Source organism: Vulpes lagopus, chromosome 17 (genome assembly GCF_018345385.1).
Source record: "Vulpes lagopus strain Blue_001 chromosome 17, ASM1834538v1, whole genome shotgun sequence".
NCBI lineage: Eukaryota > Metazoa > Chordata > Mammalia > Carnivora > Canidae > Vulpes > Vulpes lagopus.
In genome coordinates this window covers 40,336,260-40,354,683 of record NC_054840.1, presented here as the reverse complement: position 1 = coordinate 40,354,683, position 18,424 = coordinate 40,336,260, and the positions used below count along the sequence as shown (strand labels likewise).

Below are 18,424 nucleotides of genomic sequence, written 5' to 3'. Positions count from 1 at the left end.
CCTACTGTGTGGGTGGCGTTAGAGATTTGGATGAAAAAGGTAGCACTGTTTTTGCCTTGGAATTTAACATCATGAAAACAGTGACTCCAAAATAACTGGGGCTTGTGGTTTGCTGGCAGGCAAGTAAGTATTGATGGCTCAATCCCCATTTTTGGTTGCTGTTAGTGAGATGGTGGTATGTATTTTGCATTTCATTTATGTGCCACAGAAGTCTGATATTGTAGTACCGACAAGATATTAACCAGCAGTGTCACTAGACTATTTGGGACAAATTTATATTTCCAGGATCTAATGAAAGAACTCCCTGGAGCTTTGGGGCCATCGAAGAGACTTAAGATATCTACTAGTCCTGAAATACCAACAGGCACTCAGCTCAAAGAGCTACTGGTAAAATTTATTAGAGAATTTTATGTTAGGAAGATGGTAAATCATGGAAAAATTGATTATTCTACCATGCAAATGTTGGAGCATAATAGTATATGAAAATGCCAATTTTTAGAATCGAAAGTTTTGTTTAACATAAAATTTAAAGTCTGGCAAGAGAACTTTGGGGGCTAAGTCAACAGAAAGCCAGTATCTGAGATCCCTGGATGGCTCAGCAGGTTAGAGCCCGCCTTTGGCCCAGGGCGTGATCCTGAAGTCCCAGGATTGAGTCCCACATCGGGCTCCCTGCGTGGAGACTGCTTCTGCTCTCTCTCTCTCTCTCTCTCTCTCTCTCTCTGTGTGTGTCTCTCATGAATAGATAAAGTCTTTAAAATAAAATAAAATAATCAAATAAAAAAAAAAAGCCAGTATCTCCTGAAACTTTTCTCAGAATCAGAGAGTGTTCTTTCACGCTCTGAAAAGTACTACATTCTTTTCTTGGTGGCCAAGCAAAGGAATAATATCTTTGAATATGGGAGAAACTAGGTTGCAATTAGCATATAAATTGTTTAATTGTAATTAAGCACTAGTAAAATTCAGAACATAATGTGGTGAGAGGATTCAGTTTTTGTTAATTATTTTAGGCTATGTCTGTAATTTCAAATTAATAATACTATATTAACTTGGAAAAGTCTGTGTTTGTGTAAACAAAAAAATATGAATAGAGACCACCAGTTAGATTATCTCAACACATTCAATTCGTCAAATTAATATCAGGACTTAACAGAGATGTCATGATGCTTGTGGCAATAAATATTTCCTTTAATGTTATAGAATATTGAACCATTGAAAGGTTAAATGTTAGGAATTACTAATTTTTAGTCTTAGGAAATGAGTCACTGAAAGGTTCTAAGTACATAAAAACAGATCACATTTGTTAAATTTTTTAAGGATGACTTTTGGCTATATTATGGAGAACAAAATGAAAGCAGGAATGAATAAGGGCAGACACTCTCATTAGGAAAATGAGTTCAGGTCTCCAGGCAAGAGATATTGGTCGTTAGAATTGGAGTGGTGACAGTGGAGATAATGGACAGATTGGAGAGGTGGAATTGGTGGTTACAACTCTGTCTCAACTCCAGTGTGGGTTTTCCTCCCACACCAAGCAATTATCAGATACTACCTGGGTGTCCTACAATTCTGACACTGTCTATCTGGGGGTAGCATCAAATCCCAACAAGGATTCAGTCCTACAGGATTGCCCCTCTCCTCCTGCAACACACACACACACACACACACTTCAGATGCCATTGGCAAGTCTGGGTTGTCACCTGTTCTTCTAACCAACATCCAGCTGTAGATTGGGTTCAATTATTTTCTTAGAGCTGCTCACAGGTCTCAAAGAAGCTTTTACTTACTAGATTACTGGTTTATTATAAAAGGGTATAACTAAGGGACAGCCAGATTGAAGAAACACACAGGGCGAGGTATGGAGAAAAGGCTCAGAGCTTCCATGTTCTTTCTGAGTGCATTATTCTCCCCAAATCACCAACCTGGAAACTCTTTGAGCCCCATTATTTGGGGTTTTTATGGAAGTTTCATTACCTATGTATGATAATCAAATCATAGACGATTGATGATTAAACTCAATCTCCAGCCCCTATTCGCTTCCTGGAGACCTTGAGGTGTGGAACTGAAAGTTTCAACCCTCATATAACATTGTTGGTTCCCCTGGCGACCAACCCCCATCTTTTGGTGTGGTTCAAAAGTCATTTCATTAACATAACAAAAACCATCACGTCATTCCTATCACTTAGGAAATGTCAAGGGTTTTAGGAGCTCTGTGACAGAAATGGGGTTGAAAAACACATATATATTTCTTATTATAAATTACAATATCACATTGGTATGTAATGATTTCTTGTGTATATATGGAGAAGATAAAGTTTAGAATCATAAACACATTTTGGGGTGGGTAAATGATAGTACTATTGACTGACACAGAAAAATAGCAGAGTGAGAACAAGTTTGCAGGTTGTCTATGATGTCAGTTTTGGACACGAACCTTTGTGTTTTCCAGAGTGGATGTCAGTGGCCGGTTGTATATACACCATTTTTGGTTATTGAAACTGTGGGGATTGATGAGATTATTTAGACAAAGCCTAAGAAAATAAAAATTTTTAAAAATCCCCATAAGAATAGTAGCTTAAGAGAATAGGAGACATCTATAGAAAATAAGGGCAGCCAGAGAGGTGGGAAGGAAAAGGAGAGGGGTGTATTGAAAACCACAAAAAGAATTTGATTCAGGAAGAAGGGGAGAAGCCAACAAAGTAAAATGCTAACAATGGGTAAATTAAAATACAGCATACGGTTAAGAGATCCTGTATCAGTATTCCACTGGTATGAATATTTAGCTATTTAGATTTCCAAATGCTATTTAGAAGCATTGAGTGGGAAAGGATAAATATTGGCCTTTTGTCACTCAAACATTTCTGTTCTAAATAGAATTATTACTCTAAATCTCATTCTGTAATTCAAGTTAGTTTTATAAAAGACATATGAGAGAGAGAATGTGAGAAATAGAGTAAGCACAATTCATGGGGAAAATATCATGGAAATTTTGCATTGGAAGTACCGCAAAAGTAATTTAACCTCATCTTTTGTATTTTATCAGATGCCTTAGTGAGTTTGCTCTATGCATATACACCTTCTCATATTGACTCAAAGAGTATTTTTTGAGGTCATATATTAAGTCACCCATCCGTTCATCCATTCATCATTTATTGAATGTACTATATGTTAGGTGAGAGGAAGGTGATACTGGAAAGTCATGGCCCCTGCAGTCAAGACATTGTATGTTTTAAGAGAGAAGACAAGCATGTAATTAAGTGGATTCAATAAAGCATTGCTGTGCTATGAGAGTAGTGGTGAGTCCGAGAATGTACTAGTACAGAAGAGATGCTAATTAAATAAATCGGTGTTGAGATACAACACCATGAAACTGAAAGGAAAAAGCATTTTTCCTAAACTTCAGCAACAGGGGAAGAGTAGGGAGGAGGAAATGGATATTTGGAGCAAGAGGACAGAGCCAGCACATGCAAAGTCTGTTTGAGGAAATGCAAGTCATTGATCTTGGCAGAGCCTAGTGTTTTCGTACTTCTTTCACCCTTTGAACAGTGGAAGGCTGCCTTCTCCACTGCGGTGTAAACATAGACAAGGACGTGGAGCATAACTTCTCACTATCATCATTACCCTCATTGGGTATATCTGAGTTTTACAATGGCTCTCTTAAAGTTAATGATCATTATTAGAAAGAAATACTTCAGTTGTAATTTGAACTTGAACAGTACAGTGAATATAATTTTTCCAATGATTGGACATAAGAATTCCAATATTTCTAGGAAGGCAAGGAAAGCTAAAAAGAAACAGCATGAAATGGTAAGCTGTAGTCATTCCTCATTAAGGAAGTTTGTGCTTTTATTTTGGCGTATTGTTACTGATTCTATAGCCTCCATTAAAACAGTGAGAACAAATAATTCTACATTTTTGAGGCAATGGAGTTGTGAAGAGTTAGAGCTAGTCTCTGAGCTCTATTCCCATCTAATCTTTGAGGAAGCTACTTAACGTTTTTAAGGTTGAGATGTCTCAGACAATAAAATGCCTTATTGGATCAATGTGAGGAATGAATAATTAATGCATGTAAAGCACTTAACAGAGTATGATACATGCTAAGTAAATACTTAAAATATTGAGTGCTGTTTTTATATGCTACTATCATAAATAGAATGGTTACTTCCAAGCAGATATAGGCATAAAAATCACTAGTAGAAACTTTTCAAAATGTACATGTTAGGGCTTATTACGTATGAATTTTTATTCTGTAGCCTGAGTTATATACCAGGCATTTATAAAGTTTTAGGGGTCCCTGGGTGGCTCAATCGGTAGATTAAGTGTCTGATTCTTGATTTCAGCTCAGGTTATGAGCTGGAGCCCCGTGTTGGGCTCTATGCTGAGTGTGGAACCTGCTTAAGATTCTCTCTCTCCCTCTCCCTCTGTCATCCCCTTCCCTCCCCCTGACACCCCTCCTCACCCACCCACCCCCATCCCTGGTCATGGGCACATGTTTACTCTCTCTTAAAAAAAAAAGGGGCTGGAGATTATCATGGTATAGTTAAGAGTCACCAAAATAATAGCATCACTAATTTTTTTTTATGAAATGTAGTCAATTTTTACATTGTTTTAGCTACCAAGAACTATGGCCTTCTTTATTTCATGGAGCCCTGTCATTTAGATGAATTAAGTAAACTGCAGAAATATGCTTTACTTGGATAGCAAAGCATTTGGTGAAATAAAATGCCAGAACAAAGCAGATAGAATTCTATAGATTGAAAGAGTTGGACAGAAAGAGGTGTTTCTTTATATTTTTATTTTATTGAAACCATTCTGGAAAGGTACCTGTGATTCTGCTTCAGGGTGCTGATTCCTGTCATCTGCTGTCTTGCTAGGTGACCCAGAATGACACTGTGGTTGTTTAAAAACATTAGTCTGTCAGTTTTGTAAACTTCCGTGGACAGCTCTTTGCCATAGTTTTTGACTCATCAGTGAGGTCTATACAGCTTTACAGTTGACATTGATTTGTTCCATTCCATCCTGACATCATTGCTTTGTTCTTTCCAGATTTGTTGGACACTTTGCTATAGGCTTCCTATCATTACCCTGTCATTTGTGCCACCTTCCCTTCTATTTGGCTTCAGAAAGTGTTGCAGTGGGATGATATTAACATTGCCAGGAGTTTGTGGCTATGAAATCAACTCATTCATGTGAAATGGGAATTAAAAGTGATGTGGGGAAAAAGGTCACCTAAGATTATCTGATGGTACAAATTTTTGATGCATGCAGAGATAGGGGACAGTGGGAAGTGAAAACTCATCTACACAGTGGAAAACTGGTCTTTTATCCTTCTTGAAAAAGAACTCCAGGGATGCCTGGGTGGCTCAGTGGTTAAGTGTCTGCCTTTGGCTCAGGGGTGATCCTGGAGTCCCTGGATCAAGTCCCACATTGGGCTCCCTGCATGGAGCCTGCTTCTCCCTCTGCCTGTGTCCCTGCCTCTCTCTCTCTCTGTCTCTCATGCATAAATAAATAAAACCTTTAAAAAAAAAAGAAAAAGAACTCCAGCCAGAGGACAGAGAAATACAGTCCTGGAAATTATTGTATCCTAGAGACCGAAGAGAGATAACAGTGATCTTCCATTTTCTCAGTTTAGATAGAACTAGTATGATTGTGTTGGCATTGGTGCCTCTGAGAACCCAGTGTAGAATATGGTTATGCTTAGGGGAAAGTGGGAGGACCAACCTATACAACTTATAATACTCTTGCTCAGGCCTTTCAGCAGATGGTAGGTACAAAGGCCAGGGGCATTTTAGGGTCACTCTTACTCTTGTTTGAACTCCTTTGCTCTGAGGTTTCTAATTTCTTTTAGAAAAGAACTGACACCTGAGTAAAGAAGGTAACTTTAATTTTTGTGTTAATATCTGCTCCCTTGCCAAAATGGCAATGAGACTTTTTAAAAGGGATAACCCTGTAGACCTAGAGAATGGGTAATTAAAGCATTGTATTTCAGCATGTTGGAGTGGCCATCAACTCAGAATTACTTCATGTACCATTGAAGAAGGCAACAGTACTTCTGATTAATTTTTTTTTTTTATAATAGTCACATAGAGAGAGAGAGAGAGAGAGAGAGAGAGAGGCAGAGACACAGGCAGAGGGAGAAGCAGGCTCCATGCACCGGAAGCCTGATGTGGGATTCGATCCCGAGTCTCCAGGATCGTGCCCCGGGCCAAAAGCAGGCGCCAAACCGCTGCGCCACCCAGGGATCCCCAGTACTTCTGATTAAACTATAACTTACTATCAAATGTAAGTCATCCCGATTTAAGAGAGTAAACCCAGAGGCATTAAAGTGTGAAAAATCTTAGAACTCATCAGTCTTAGAACTGACAAAATATGGTACATGGACAAAGTGATAAATAACTTATATATAAGAAGATGAGTTCTAAGCAGCAGGAGAAGAAAAAAAGTAGAAGCTAATTTATAAGTAAAGTCTTGCAAAGGTTTGTAGGAGTGGGGACATGGGGCATGAAGTATAGCTATACGAACAGGAGATTGTTTGTGAATCTGTTTATTATCAGTTGACATCAGAACCCCTGACCCTACCATACACAGCTAGACAGATTGCTTCCCCCAACACCGGCAAAGACTAGAGGTGAATTACCTAGAATTGATGAAGTCCTCTAACTCAGGGGCACAAGGAAGGGTATTAAAGTCGGTATTAAAAGTTACTTATTAATTTTGAGCCCTTCCACTTCACCTTGCCCCAGCCTCCATGCCTACACAGTTTTCAGAACAGAGGTAGCCATGTGTTCATTTTTAGAGCTGGAGCTTGAGAGAGCCTTCTTTGGATGTTCTGCATGGACACCCCCACTGATTCTCCTGGAAGGGCAAAGCTAACCAGCTGTACTCACCAAGAGTCTGATCAGCTCTCTGAATTCCCACTCAAATAGAAGAAGCCTTCTGGAGAACTTGATATGTTTAAAAGCCTATAACATGAATGACAGACTCTAAAGCAAACTGAAAATCATTTTAAAATAGGAACTCTGCAAAGAGAAGAAAACATAACACATCATGGAAAGAGAAAAAGATGATTTCACATAAAATAATACTGGATGATAATTAATAGGAATATTCAGAGAACAAAAAAAGTAGGTCTTGGGAATTTAAAGTATAATAACATCAATGTACAAACCACTTTTAGAGACCTATATAATTAAATTGAGGAATCTTTCCAGGAAGTAAAAGCAAAACATAAAGAAATGGGAAACTAGAAGAGAAATAGATTTAAAGAAGAAACCTAGACAACTGATACAGATTTTAACATCTGAAAAGTTAAAAAAAAAAAAGCAGCAATCTTTTAAAAAGGGAGAAAAGCATGAAAATTTTTTCAATAGAATTACAGAATTGCCTAGAACTGAACAATGTAAGTTCCTGGATTGAAAGGTCCCACTAAAGGTCCTGAAAATGTCTAAAAATAGACTTATATCAAGACCATATCAATATAATTTTAGAATGCTAGGGACCAAGAAAGGATACATTTTTTTCTGGGAAGAAGTGAAAGCAGATTTCACACACAAAAAAATAATAAAAATTCAGAATGTTTCACACTTTTCAACAGCAACACTGGAAGACAGGAGATAATGATGCACTAGCTCAAAACTCCAAGGGAAAATTATTTCCAACCTAGAATTCTCTACTTCTATAACAGCCTTAGAACTAAGTTTAAGAGTAGAATAAAAACCTATCAGATATGCAAGGTCTCAAGAAAAAGCCTCCCACTCTCTCTTTCTCTCTGAGAAGGCATTTTCTACCAGAAAGGAAATAAAGTAGGAAAATGAAGAAAGCAGTAGGTCTAGAAAGAGGGAACCCACCATTAGAGAAGGACAAAGGAAATCCCCAGCATGGAGATGAAGAGTGGGTCCCAGAGAGAGCTGTGTAAACAGCCAGATCGGAGCAGGTTGGAAGGCACCAGAAGATATTTCTTCAATGGACTGAATTGCTATAATCTTTCCTGTGTTTGGTTTATTGAAAGAAGTTTATATCAAGGGAATTTTTTGGCTGAATTCATGTTAAGTACATAGGCAGCCAAACAAACAAGAGTAACAGAAAAGACAAGCCATTCATTTAGAGAAAACAAAATGTTGTATATTGATGTTAAAGAAGTCATGGTCTGAAGCATATACCTTGTGATATGATTCTACTGAACATGGAAATTTAGCTGAATGGGGAACGAGGGGAAGATGGGAGAAGTGTCCATGCATGCTAGCAGATGGGGAAATGGAGCGAAGCCCTCATCTTCCACTATGGGAAGTCAATTGATGATGCCTCTAACTGAAAATTTAAGAAATAATAATATTAGAAAGTTAATGGAGATATGGATGTACAAATCAGAAAAAGGAGTTAAAAGTGCTTGCCTCTGAAGAAGAGAAAATGAGAAGGTAGGATTGCTGCTGTTTTTCAAATAAACTTGACAAGTATTTTGCCTATTTCAGTCTGTATATGTACAGATTGATTTAAAAACTGCAATGACAATTATTTTCACTTATCCAACTAAGAATATAGATGGCAATTAGATTCTCTTTCTTTTAATTTTTTTTTAATTTTTATTTATTTGTGATAGTCAGAGAGAGAGAGAGAGAGAGAGAGAGAAGCAGGCTCCATGCACTGGGAGCCCGACATGGGAGTCGATCCCGGGTCTCCAGGATTGTGCCCTGGGCCAAAGGCAGGCGCTAAACCGCTGTGCCACCCAGGGATCCCCTAGATTCTCTTTCTATATATAATTTTTAATTTATGCATTATATAAAGCATAAATATATATTGTATATGTAATTATATATAACATTTATTATATATAAACATGTATAATTATATAGAATACATAAAGAAATATATATTTTTATATATGACTTTATAATTTTATAAAATCAGAGAGGCACTTATAAAATCAGAGAGGAACTGATAAGGAAAAAAAAGCAAAAGAAAGAAAATTTAAACAGAAAAAGCATCATCTAGATAAATCCTTTAACAGCTCTTTCAAGTAAGGATTGCACATTTTTATTACAATAGATGAGCCTACTGAATTCTAAAAATAACACTATGATGAAGATATTTCATAGAACTGCTGATTTTTTTTGAAGTTCTATGGAGGTTTTCTAACATTTACTTGGGATCATGAAATACCTTCTTTGAAAAAAATTATTTTGTGATAAACAGTTTGGCCATTTCATTCTGGGAAGCTTGATACCAGGATCTTGGGTCATTTATTCATCAACATTTACCTAGTTCCAATTATATATCAGGTATTTTGCTCATAGATAAAATTATGACCTAGGACCTAGTCCCTTCCTTAAGGAATTCACAGTCTAGGAGGAACACAAATCCTTGAAGAACTAATTGTAATAAAATATATAAAATACGAAAACAAAAGTATAAACTGATTTTCACTGGATCACAAGTAATAGCATTGTACATACTTGAGAAATGGAGATTAGAGCAACTGGCCACTAATGAAAGGTAGACCTTTTGCTCATTAGTAGGCTTTCCATTCTCATCTAGGTCGACCTAGCAGGCCTTCTTTGAAGCTTCCTTTAGAAAAACCCTGGAGCTTTCACTATCATGGTCGAACCTTTCAAATCCCATCACGTTTCTGCTACTCGCCTTCATGCCTACCACCATTCTGTTGCATACATAAGACTACACAGGACCGCTGTTGTGTGTCTGGGTGGGTGCTGGTCCTCACTGTTTTTTACTTCAACAAGAGAGGAGGTTGACCAAGAATTCTCGATGCCTGAGCATGTGTGGTCTACACAGTCTCAGGATATGTTCTGGGTCCATGTTCCCACTTCTTGTGGCTGACATGGTAAATTTGAATCTTAAGTCATTGGATTGTAGCAATCAGGTCTCCTCTGTAGAAAATGTCTTCCACTGCCTAGAAGCTCATCCATCTTCTCTATTCTCCACATCTGTCCCATCTCTCTTTTTTTATTTTTTTTTTATTTTTTATTTATTTATTTATGATAGTCACAGAGAGAGAGAGAGAGGCAGAGACATAGGCAGAGGGAGAAGCAGGCTCCATGCACCGGGAGCCTGATGTGGGATTCGATCCCGGGTCTCCAGGATCGCGCCCTGGGCCAAAGGCAGGCGCCAAACCGCTGCGCCACCCAGGGATCCCTCTCTTTTTTTTAAAAAAGATTTTATTTATTTATTCATGAGAGACACACAGAAAGAGGCAGAGACACAGGCAGAGGAAGAAGCAGGCTCCATGCAGGGAGCCCGATGCGGGACCTGATCCCAGGTTTCCAGGATCATGCCCCAGGCTGAAGGCGGTGCTAAACCACTGAGCCACCAGAGCTGCCCATCTGTCCCATCTCTTTTCCATCTTCCAGTATTAGTAAAATTAAGGCAAACTCATGTTTACTGAATTCACCATTCAGTCTAAATTTTTCCACTTCCTTAAACCCAGCTTGTATAGTCTCAACTGATGCTATGGCACGATGTTAAGTAAATTATTTATTGATGAAATTATGAGTATGTGTTTTCTGTTTTTTAGTGATAAGAACACTTACCATGAAATATACTATCTTAACAAATTTTTAAGTGCCCAACACTGAATTGTTAACTTTAGGCACCATGTTGCATAGCAGACTGCTAGAACTTGTTCATCTTGTATAACTGAAACACTCTACCCACTGAACAATAGTTTTGTAATTGTACTTGATTGTTTATGATAGTGACAAGATTGTGTTCATTTTGAATGAACATGAACCTTTCTTAAATCGCCTCTGGTCTGCTGCTAAGTATCAGTGTTGTTCTGGGTGTGGTGAAAGCACGGACTCTGAAAGACTAGAAAGCCATAAAAATGCGGATATAAAATAATGAAAATGTGTCCTGGGTTTGCTTCCTCACTAAGGAACCATTTGCTGTATATCCATTAAGTATCATTTTTCTCTGTTTCTTTTCTAAGGAATGTACCCCAGGTGGTGTGGACATGTGCATTTTTTATTTGTTTCATTCAGTTTTCCCTTGGCTTATCTGCATTGTCTGTTGCTCCTTCTCTGATCTGGAATGCCTTTCTCTGTCTTTTTTTTTCTCTCTAGCCTCTTAACTATCCATAATAAAGTGCTAAATTATAATACATGACATTCAATGCTAAAAACAAAACAAAAAAAAACAAAAAACACCAAACCACCTAGTATCTCCTTAGCTGGTTTATTTTCACTTCTGCATTCATCTGGTGTTTTGGTTAATCTAGCAATCAAGGACTTCATCTGCTTTCTGTTCAAGAGTTTCAAATACTTGGCTCATGTTTTTGAAACTGGGAAACATAATAGTAGGAGACTGGTACAACAATTTTTCAGGGCTTGGAATGTTTGCAAATAAGTTTAGTTCTGGTGTGGTACAGTCAGAGACATTGAACAACAATGTTGTACATTGAACAACAACTCCCTATTTCACCTATTTCCTAGCCTCTGGCAACAACCACCATTCTGTTTTCTTCTTGTATAAGTTTGACTCTTGCACACACCTCATATAAATGGAGTCACGTGCTTTATGTTTATAACTGACTTCTTTGACTTAGTAACTGACTTCTTGAACTTACTATAATGTCTTCCATATCCATCCATGTTGTTGCAAATGGTGTAAATTTCTTCTTTTGTAGATATCTACCATATTTTCTTTGTCTAGCTGTCTGTTATACATTTAAGTGGTTTGCATGTGTTAGCAGTGAATAGTGCTGCAAAAAGGGTGCATGGGTGACTCAATTGGTTAAGTTTTCAACTCTTAATTTTCAGGTCATGGTCTCAGGGTTGTGGGATCTAGTCCTGCATCAGGCTCCATCCTGGGTGTGGAGTCTGTTTGGGGTTCTCTCTCTCTCTCTCTCTGTCCCCCCGCCACCTCTTCCTTTAAAAAAAAAAAAAGATAATGCTGCAATCAATGTAAGAGTGCAAATATCTCTCCTGTGGATCCTGATTTTAGTTCATTTGGATGTATACCCAGGAATGGGATTGCAAGATCATATGGTAGTTCTATTTTTAATAGTTTAAGGAACCTCCATACTGTTTGACATAGTGGCTGCACTATACATTCATACCAACAGCATATAAGCATTTGATTTCTCTATATCCTTGCCAATACTTGTTATCTTTTGTTTTCTTAATAGCCATTCTAACAGGTGTGAAATGATACCTCATTTTGGTTTTGATTTGTACTTCCTTGGATAGTGATATTGTGCACCTTTTTATATACTTGTTGGCCATTTGTATGTCTTGCTTGGAGAAATATCAATTCAAGTACTTTGCCATTTTTTTCTTTTTTTATTTTTATTTATTTATTCATGAGATATGAGAGAGAGAGAGAGAAAGAGAGAGAGAGAGGCAGAAGGAGAAGCAGGCTCCATGCAGGGAGCCCGACATGGGACTCGATCCTGGGTCTCCAAGATCAGGCCCTGGGCTGAAGGTGGTGTTAAACCACTGAGCCACTGGGGCTGCCCCTGCCATTTGTTTTCTACTGAGTTATATGCACTCCTTATGTGTTTTGGAAATTAACCCTTTTAAATATTTTCTCCCATTCTGTTGGTTTCCATTCCATTCTGTTGACTGTTTTCTCTGCTAAAAGGAAAGGAAGCTTTTACTTTGATGTAGTTCTGCTTGTCTGTTTTTGCTTTTGTTTGCTACTTTTGGTGTCATCACAGTTTAGAGCCTGATTTACATCACTACTTCTGCAGTGAAACTGCCCAGGAGAAGGCCATGCTAATGGTCATTGTCCCACTATTATTCTTCTATTTATTTATTTATTTTGGCTTCTTTTGTTCTGTCTACACTCCATATCCAAGACCTTCAAAGATCTTTCTTCACTCTTCTTTTTTTATTTTAAAAGATTTATTTGTTTATTTGAGAAAGAGAGAACACATGCGGAGAGGCAAAAGGAGAGGGAGAGAGTGTCAAGGAGAATCCACACTGAGTATGGAGCCTGATGCGGGACTCAGTCTCATGACCCCAAGATCATGACCAGAGCTGAAACCAAGAGTTATATTCCTAACCAACTGTGCCACCCAGGTGCCTCTTTCTTCACTCTTCTTATCTTTCCTTAACCTTACCTTCACTGAATTAATTTAATACCACAAATTCACTTTCAACAAGTATTACAAACTTTGCTAAATATATCCACATGCTTTTATTTTTCCAATTGATTTCTTGTGTACCCACCTGGCCTTACTCTCAATATTTTTCTCATAAATGCTCTTCTACCTCAAAGTCTCTAAGAAACCCAGAGAGAATTATTCAATCCTGAGAGGTCTGTCATCCTAATGGCAAACTGAGTTAGAACTGGAGAATGTCATCTTTCCAACCACACCACAGTTTAAATATCCCCCATGGAGTGGAAGTTCATTCATAATTGTGATGAATGCCCTAGATGATACCATGGATGCCATTAGGCCATAGGAGTCTCTGAGTTTGACAACAGTTGCAGCTCTTCTAGTTCCCAATTCTAATATCAGTTTCCAATTCCAGGCATAAAATCCACACTAGATCCAACTAATGTCCTGAGAGTTCCCAACCCCAGTGATATGCTGTGGTGAGAACAGCCCTCCTGAGAAATGACTGTAATGTCAGCAAAAGGCAGAGGACATTTCAGAACTTGGTCTCTAGAGTTCAAAGAAATAAAAAAAAAATATTTAAATAATGATTCTTAATATGAATATGAATGAAATTCATAGTTTATAGTTGTATCACATGACCTCTATATTAATGGACTGCTATGGCCTCAAACAAAATAATTGAAAATACAGGAAAGATTTCCTCCATCTAATATTAATTAGCTTCTTCAGTGTTACCCTTTCTCTATGTCCAGATCTTTTGAATGCCATCCTTTTTCTCATTCTCTTTGCTGCTTTTGTTTTTTTTTTTTTTCTTTGCTGCTTTTGAAGGAAGAATTTCTTCTTGGCCAAGGCTAAGCTTTTTACCTTAATTAACATTTTTTTAAACTAAGAAAAAAAAACAACAACAAAAGAACCTAGGAGACAGCAGTGTTATGATGTATACACAAGGTAGTACGTGTAAAGCACTTAGCTCCCTGCAGACACATATATTTAACAGATATTTATTGAACACCTACTATGTACTAGGACTGCTGTAGACACTAGATACATTGGCAATACAGCAGGAAAAATTTCTGCCTTATATACAGTCCTAGAAATTAGGCACTCAATAGTAAGTGCTCAATAAAAGAAGTTTCCATTTTTATTTTTGTTTTGTATTGTTATATTAATAAAGCAGGATTTTAGATGAAGAAGAGAAACTTCCTTGCTCCTTGAGGACCTTGACATTTACTATGTATTCCTTAGCACAGCACAGGGGAAGATTCACTTAATTACTTTCTTGGTTCATGTACAGGATGACAAAGCAAACATATATTGAATGGACATTTTAAAAAGTCAACATATTGATACCCATTTCCTTAATAAAGAAATGTCAGTTCAGTTTAAAAGTCATCATGTGAATAAAACAGACAAGTAACCCAGAAGTAGCTCTTTGTGAACAGTGAACAAACAACATAGAAGAAAACATGTAAAAGCAAAAGTATTTGCCTGGTTAGTAGTAGTTCATTTAATATGAGTTTTTAAATATGGCAGAAAATATGCTTTTACAAATCAGTCACAGAGGAAAATTGTTAATTCTTAAAAACCTTCCCATTTTCAGCTAAGATAGAGTAACAGAGACTGGCATTACCTTCCCATCTGAAACAACAAACACACAGACAATATGAAGCTTTTGAGAGTCTGAACTTTAAGCAGTGAACAAAGGTTGTTCCTAAGAGACACAAAGGGCAAAGAAGATGAGCCTCTAATTTCCTCAGCTACAACAGCATAGAAAAGGGACCTGCAGAGTCCAGGGGACCCCTGAATTGGGGAGACAGTCCAGGAAGAATTTGTGGGGCAAAAGAGAAGGTCAATCACTACTCAGAAGGAGAACCCTCAAGATCTATAGAAGGTCCTTTTCTGCTACTGAGTTCAGACCTGAGAAGCCTGTTTATATAAGGAAACCATCAGGGGGCAGGGAAAGAACCAACTGAAAGGATAGGAGGAAATAGTACCTGGTGCTCAACCAGGGCTTGGAATATGTGCTGACACCTACCAGCCAAACTGGGAAACTCATAATCCACTGGATGTTGAGTACTTAAAAGAATTCATTTAGGTAAAGTAGAGTAATTAGCCCTGGACTAAATGCTCTTTTGTCTTCTCTAACAAATCTGAAATGCAAGACTCAAGTATATTAAATTGCATCCGGGTAACTGTGCCCCAGAACAGAGCTTAAAGTATCTATAGGAATGTATGCCCAGAGCACAAGAAGGTAAAATTCAAAATGTTAAAAAAAATGTTTTGTGTTCAACCAAAGATCATCACACATGAAGATGAGCAGAAATAGGGCCTGTAATGAAAAGAAAAATCAGTCAATTGAAACATATGCGAGAATTAGCTAATCAGGACATGGCAACAGTTTCTATATGTGTATTCCCCATGTTCTTTTTTTTATTCCCCATGTTCATAAAGTTAGATACATGGAAGATATTAAAGAGACCCAAGTGAAACTTCTATGGGTGTTTAATTCATCAATGTCTGAAATAAAAATATACTCAGCAAGGTATGGATAGATTAGACATTGCAGAGGAAAAGAATGATTACACCAATGGACACTATTCAAATGAAACAATGAGTGAGAAAAAGGTTTTTAAAATGAAAAAAGGATCTATGAACTGTGGAGCAGTTCCAAGTGGCCTAATATACATGTAATTGTAATCACTGAAGGAGGGATGTTAGTGGGGAAAGAGGAAAAAAATTGTATTTTCCAGATTTAATGGAAACTAAATCCACAGACCAAGAAGCCTACTGAACCCCAAGTGTAAGAAACATGAGGAGAACTAGAGCAAGGAATGTTATAATCAAGCTGTTCAGCACCAGAGATAAAGAGAACATCTTAAAAGGAGGCAGAGAAAGAAGACACTGTATAGACAAAGAAACAAATACATGAACACCATAGCTTTTTGTCAGAAACAATGCAAACGAGAGGACAAAATGTCTTTTGAAAATGAGGGCAAAATAGTGCTGTTAGTCTGTAAAGCTGAGAGAATTCATCACCAAAAAACATTAAAGGAAGTCTCTCAGACAGAAGAATGATGCCAGATGGAAATACAGATGCACACAAAGTGATACGCAGCACTGGAAATTGTGACTCTATGTTTGGAAGACAGCCACATGAGAAAGTGTCTCCTGTCACCAGGCTCCATGACTCTGATATGGAGGAAACATACGGTGAAGCCATGACCGTAAGCAAGCACACCCACGGACAGTGTCTGTCCTAGCAGAAGCCTAAGGTTTGTGAATCCTGATTCAGACTGCCCTATCTCAACGTATTGGGCTACTTAGAATGGGCGCAAATATGCAACTAATCAAAAATACTTCAGGTACTTACACACAACGAATTTCCATCTACCTATGGGAAATTCCATATCATCTTTAAATATGTTTTTAAGGTGATACCAATACAGAGGTATAGCTTGGTTTTTCTGTTACACAGATTTGAGATAAAATATAAAGCCTGGAAATGAAAATCTTCTAGAACTTGCATATTTTTTATGGAAAGGAACTGCCAAAAACAACAATAACAACAACAGCAACAACCAAAAAACAGTAGAACATGCTGGGAGAAGAAGTGATTAGGTGTACAAAATGCATTTGGGCAGAGGTCTTGGTATTTGTTCCTTACAAATAATCTTTGCTTCCCTTCAGAATATGTAAGAATAAAGATGTGAGCTCCCGCAACAACATGCTTCCTGAGTTTTAGAACTCGAAAGGAAGAAGTTGAGCTTTCATTTGTAAAGTAGTTCTTTTTTTGAAAAAGATTTCCTTTATTTATTTGAGAGAGAGAGAGAGAGAGAAAGAGAGAGAGAGTTCTTGTGTAGGAGCTGGGGTAGGAGTAGAGGGAGAGAGCTCCACCCCAGGACCCCAGGATCATGGCCTGAGCCAAAGGCAGACATTTAACTGACTGAGCCACCCAGGCACCCCTTGTAAAGTGTTTCTTACTTAGTTCCCCAAAATAATGTGAACAGAAAATAAATCTGCTCTTATGGAAAAGAGCAAGGAAATGTTTAATATATGTGGATGACACACCAGATTCTACTTTTTAAAGGTATCACTCAAGAGTGTCTCAGGGTAGCAAATAAAATAAACTCATATTTTCTGGAAAGACAGATCTCTGCAATGTTGGGAGTTTTAATTCTCCAACACTGACCTGTATTTTCAGTATTTTCCACCATTTTTGTTTTCCCATACCCAAATTGTAAGTGTGCAGTTAATTCATTTTTTAAAGAGATTAAATGTGACAGTGTAAAAACTTCTGGAAACTTAGTTAAAATACATGCTTTGCTATAATTATGTTTATTAAAAAATTAAGTGCATGAGAAAATAAAATACAAAGATTAAAATGTGGTACAAAAATCATAAAATTGGAACAGCTAAGATGCTTGACATACTGATTGAATTTTTTTTATTAAATTGATCCTTTAATAGTGGATTTCAGGCAGATTTGTAGAAGCATTCTTCATGGTATTAATTGTTTTTTTTTTAAGGCCATACAGCAAATATCTCGAAGCATATTCGAGATAGGCTCGAATTAGGCTATAAAGGATCAGTATCATTCGCATTCTGTTGGAATTTCGAGCCTACAGAAGTGTAAGTTTAAGCGTTATTTCTCTTCAGTCTACCATATGTAATATTAGGATCGAATTAGTACAGAGAGGCAGCCAGAAGGCCAATAGGGAATAATCACAGTATTCTGAATGATAGAAAAACTGTTTCTTTTAACATTTTACTGAATGTTACAATTTTATTTAATATCTGTTGGGTGCTGACCATCTGCCAAACAATAGCACAGACTAATTTTTCATGGTCAGTGTCTTGCTGAATCCTCACGCCAACTTTAGGAAAAAAGTATTGTCAACCCATTTTACAGATGGTGAAGTTGATATTTAGGAAGATTAAAGACCCACCAAAGGCCCTGGGGCCAGCAAGTCCCAGAACTGTGATACATACTCATGTATGTCCTAACTGCAAATCCTTCTTTGATTTCCCAACAACATCCTCTGCTTCTCAAATTTGACATCTTGGCAAATTGCATTTTTTTCCCCTTAACCATCACGTCATTTTGATATGAATTCCACTTTTCAAATAGATGATAGAATTAATCTTTTTTTGGTGGCTTTATTTCAGGAATTACAGTTTGAGAGACTGACCCGAGAGCTGGAGGCAGAACGCCAGATCGTAGCCAGCCAACTGGAGCGATGCAAGCTTGGATCAGAGACGGGCAGCATGAGCAGTATCAGGTACTGGGCACACTGCCTCCTTACACTTCTGTGCTTTGAGCTGCCAGTGAAAGTAAATTGTGGTGTTTATCTTCTC

At 37.6% G+C, this 18,424-nt stretch overlaps 1 protein-coding gene across 5 annotated transcripts in view; it reads left to right on the top strand.

The window, feature by feature from the left end:
* CTNND2 (catenin delta 2) overlaps window positions 1-18,424 on the top strand; it is a 901,977-nt gene that overhangs the window by 282,040 nt on the left and 601,513 nt on the right. For all 5 annotated transcript variants that reach the window (XM_041732004.1, XM_041732005.1, XM_041732002.1 and 2 more), the window contains one exon: window positions 18,236-18,348. In XM_041732004.1, the coding sequence (XP_041587938.1) occupies window positions 18,236-18,348 (113 nt within the window). The remainder of the gene's footprint in view (window positions 1-18,235; window positions 18,349-18,424) is intronic.